Here is a 2,500-nt window from a genome sequence, read left to right on the forward strand (position 1 = left end):
CTTACATGTTTCAGCAACTGGTGTCAAGTCTTCAGTTGTTTGTAGGGATTTCTTCATTTACGATGCATTTAGACGAAGAATTTTCAATGTACAGTCACAACTAATAGATGCTGCCGCCTCATGACAATACACACAACAAACATTTATTTGAAGGAAACATATCCTTTGAAGTAAAATTATGTGAATATTGAACATACTGACGCATGCAGGCTTTCCTCAAAAATAGTCCAATAAACCTGTTTTTGTGTTATTTCTTTTATTTCTTTAATAATACTTATAAAAACACCGTAGTCTGACACATAAAGACTGTAATACTCACAGTTCACGACCACGACCATGAAGCACGGGCATAGTTTCGTGTGCACTCCTTGTTCCACGATAAACTAGTGCATATTGAGGTGTAAAATTGTTATGGTTATGCGCGTGTGTGTGTGCCATGTGTGTTCGGTCATCTTTTAAAAACAATTTTTAGTTGGCGAGTTTGCTATTTTCTTCTGTTCTCCAAAATCAGGAATTTTATTCGCAATACAACGAATGATCTCATCTCGCTACAATCACTGTCGAGTGAACTCCGTCGGATGAGAATGCTGCCGTTTCGATGCACCCTAAACGGCAAGCGTCCAGATGGAAAAAGAGAAAAATGTTTCTCGGCTGCTGATTAACTTTTTTTTATTTTTCAACCCTGTCGAATCGTATCGGGAAAGGTCAGCATCTATTTTTGGACTCCGTTGCAGAAGCGCGTTTTTCAACCACTTGGTCCGTGTTTAGCATCACGCTCAACCACCTGCGACGGGATTGGAATCACTACAAAACATGTTTTAGCGATATCTGGCCACAAATGAGGCCATCATTTGTTATGAATACTTTTTTACTTTTCTGTGTTACTTACGCAATCCCGTGAGACGCAGCAAGCAATTAATTTCCCTGTTCTACCCAGCGCTCATCTGAGAATTACTCGGTTCTTATCCTTCCTTTACATTGTCGAGATTCATTTTCACGATTGCACTCTTTTTCATTTCAACTAAATATTGGGTTTACACGACGTTCGGTCGTCCGCAGGAAGGTGTTGATTTCTTCAGCTACTACGACGAGGAGCTAAACGATGATACAATCCAAATAATTGAGGTTCGATTAGGATAACGACAGTGTGGCTTTGTTTTATATGGTATCCCTTTTCCGTCCCATTATATTGCTCGTATACATTGGCATCACCATCCCCCAAATGTCGTTCCATTTTGTTAGCGAGCACATACAGAATTACACATAAAACGCTCGTCCGCAAACAAGCTAGTAGTCTTTGGACTTTATTTTCCTTATTCGTGTCATAGATAAACGAATCATTCGGTATCGTCATGGCCTGCTGGGTGTCCTTGTGTTGATTTTTCCATCAATGACCTCTGAGTGTTTGTTGCCCGTTTGGCGTGGTGTCATTCTCGTTGACGGAAAGTATAAGCACCAGGAAGGAAAGCCTCCGGTACACCGAGACCGTTTACCCTCCCCTACCCGCCCCAAATGTTTGAAATGGTGTGCTGCAAGTTCTCCTCGTTCGTTTCCACGCAAAAGAAAGTGAGGTGGTGTAGTAGATCAAAGGCTTGTTTTAGTAAATTCGTTTGATTTGATCATTTCCCGTCGTTGAAAACAACCCCAAACGAATTGATCGCAATAATAGCACACGAAAACATTAGAAGCAGCAAAATCAAATCATGAACCTGCAACCCGTTTGAACCCCTCCCCCCTGTCATTTCCCCATCGTATGTAGACTGTTCAATTGTACTAGTGCTGCTCGGAAGATCTTAGCCATAAGGATGTTTTAGAACCATCGTAGAGCGTGAAATCGTTTCTATTTCGGAAAATGTCGTACCTTTCTCATAGTAGTTGCAGATTCGATTCCGTGCTTTTATACGAGCCACTCGTACCAATGTTCTCTTTTTATTCTCTTTCCTCCACCCCTGCTCTTTTGTGCCCCGCATACTGAAATTGCTCCACCGGAATCCGGTCTTGGAAATGTGTGTGTGTGTATGTTGGCCATTGGAATCGTTGGCGGTCAACCTTCTTCGCTTCGAAATTCACGAACACGCAGCAGACGAATTCGAAGGGAGGTGTCGCTGCCTGGCCGGATGTGCCCAAGCAGACCGGAACGCTGGGAAACCTCACGCCCGCCGACCGACATGGCTCAGTTCAGGTATGTGTTTCTTTTGCCATCGCTCTCACTCTAGACCCATGCTCCTCACCCCTTACCCACCAGTTCCTCCTACATCTTATTCCTTCGGTATCTGTTCGGTCGGTTTGTGCCTCCCTCGGTAAAACAAATCCTCCCAATCTCCAGCAGAATGACCCCCTCTTTCCCCCCCCTTCTCTTCGTTGCTGTGCCGTGTTGTTCTTGTTGGTTGTTGCTGTGCCTACGTCTGTTTTTTTGAACACTAAACCCTCTGACACTCCTCATGCGACTTCTTCTAGTAGTTGCTGTTTTTCCTCTATTTAGTCTCCTAAGTGTATTTTT

The 2,500-nt window shown here is 43.4% G+C and overlaps 1 protein-coding gene across 7 annotated transcripts in view; it reads left to right on the forward strand.

The window, feature by feature from the left end:
- LOC131258715 (casein kinase I) overlaps positions 1 to 2,500 on the forward strand; it is a 54,988-nt gene that overhangs the window by 45,293 nt on the left and 7,195 nt on the right. For 2 of the 7 annotated variants that reach the window (XM_058260090.1, XM_058260088.1), the window contains exon 9: positions 2,084 to 2,182. The exons of 2 other annotated variants lie outside the window; for them this stretch is intronic. In XM_058260090.1, coding sequence (XP_058116073.1) covers positions 2,084 to 2,182 — 99 coding nt within the window. Of the gene's footprint in view, positions 1 to 1,059; positions 1,126 to 2,080; positions 2,183 to 2,500 lie in introns of all 7 variants that reach the window. 3 more of the 7 variants (XM_058260089.1, XM_058260087.1, XM_058260086.1) reach the window with 2 other exon arrangements.

Source organism: Anopheles coustani, chromosome 3, assembly GCF_943734705.1.
Source record: "Anopheles coustani chromosome 3, idAnoCousDA_361_x.2, whole genome shotgun sequence".
NCBI lineage: Eukaryota > Metazoa > Arthropoda > Insecta > Diptera > Culicidae > Anopheles > Anopheles coustani.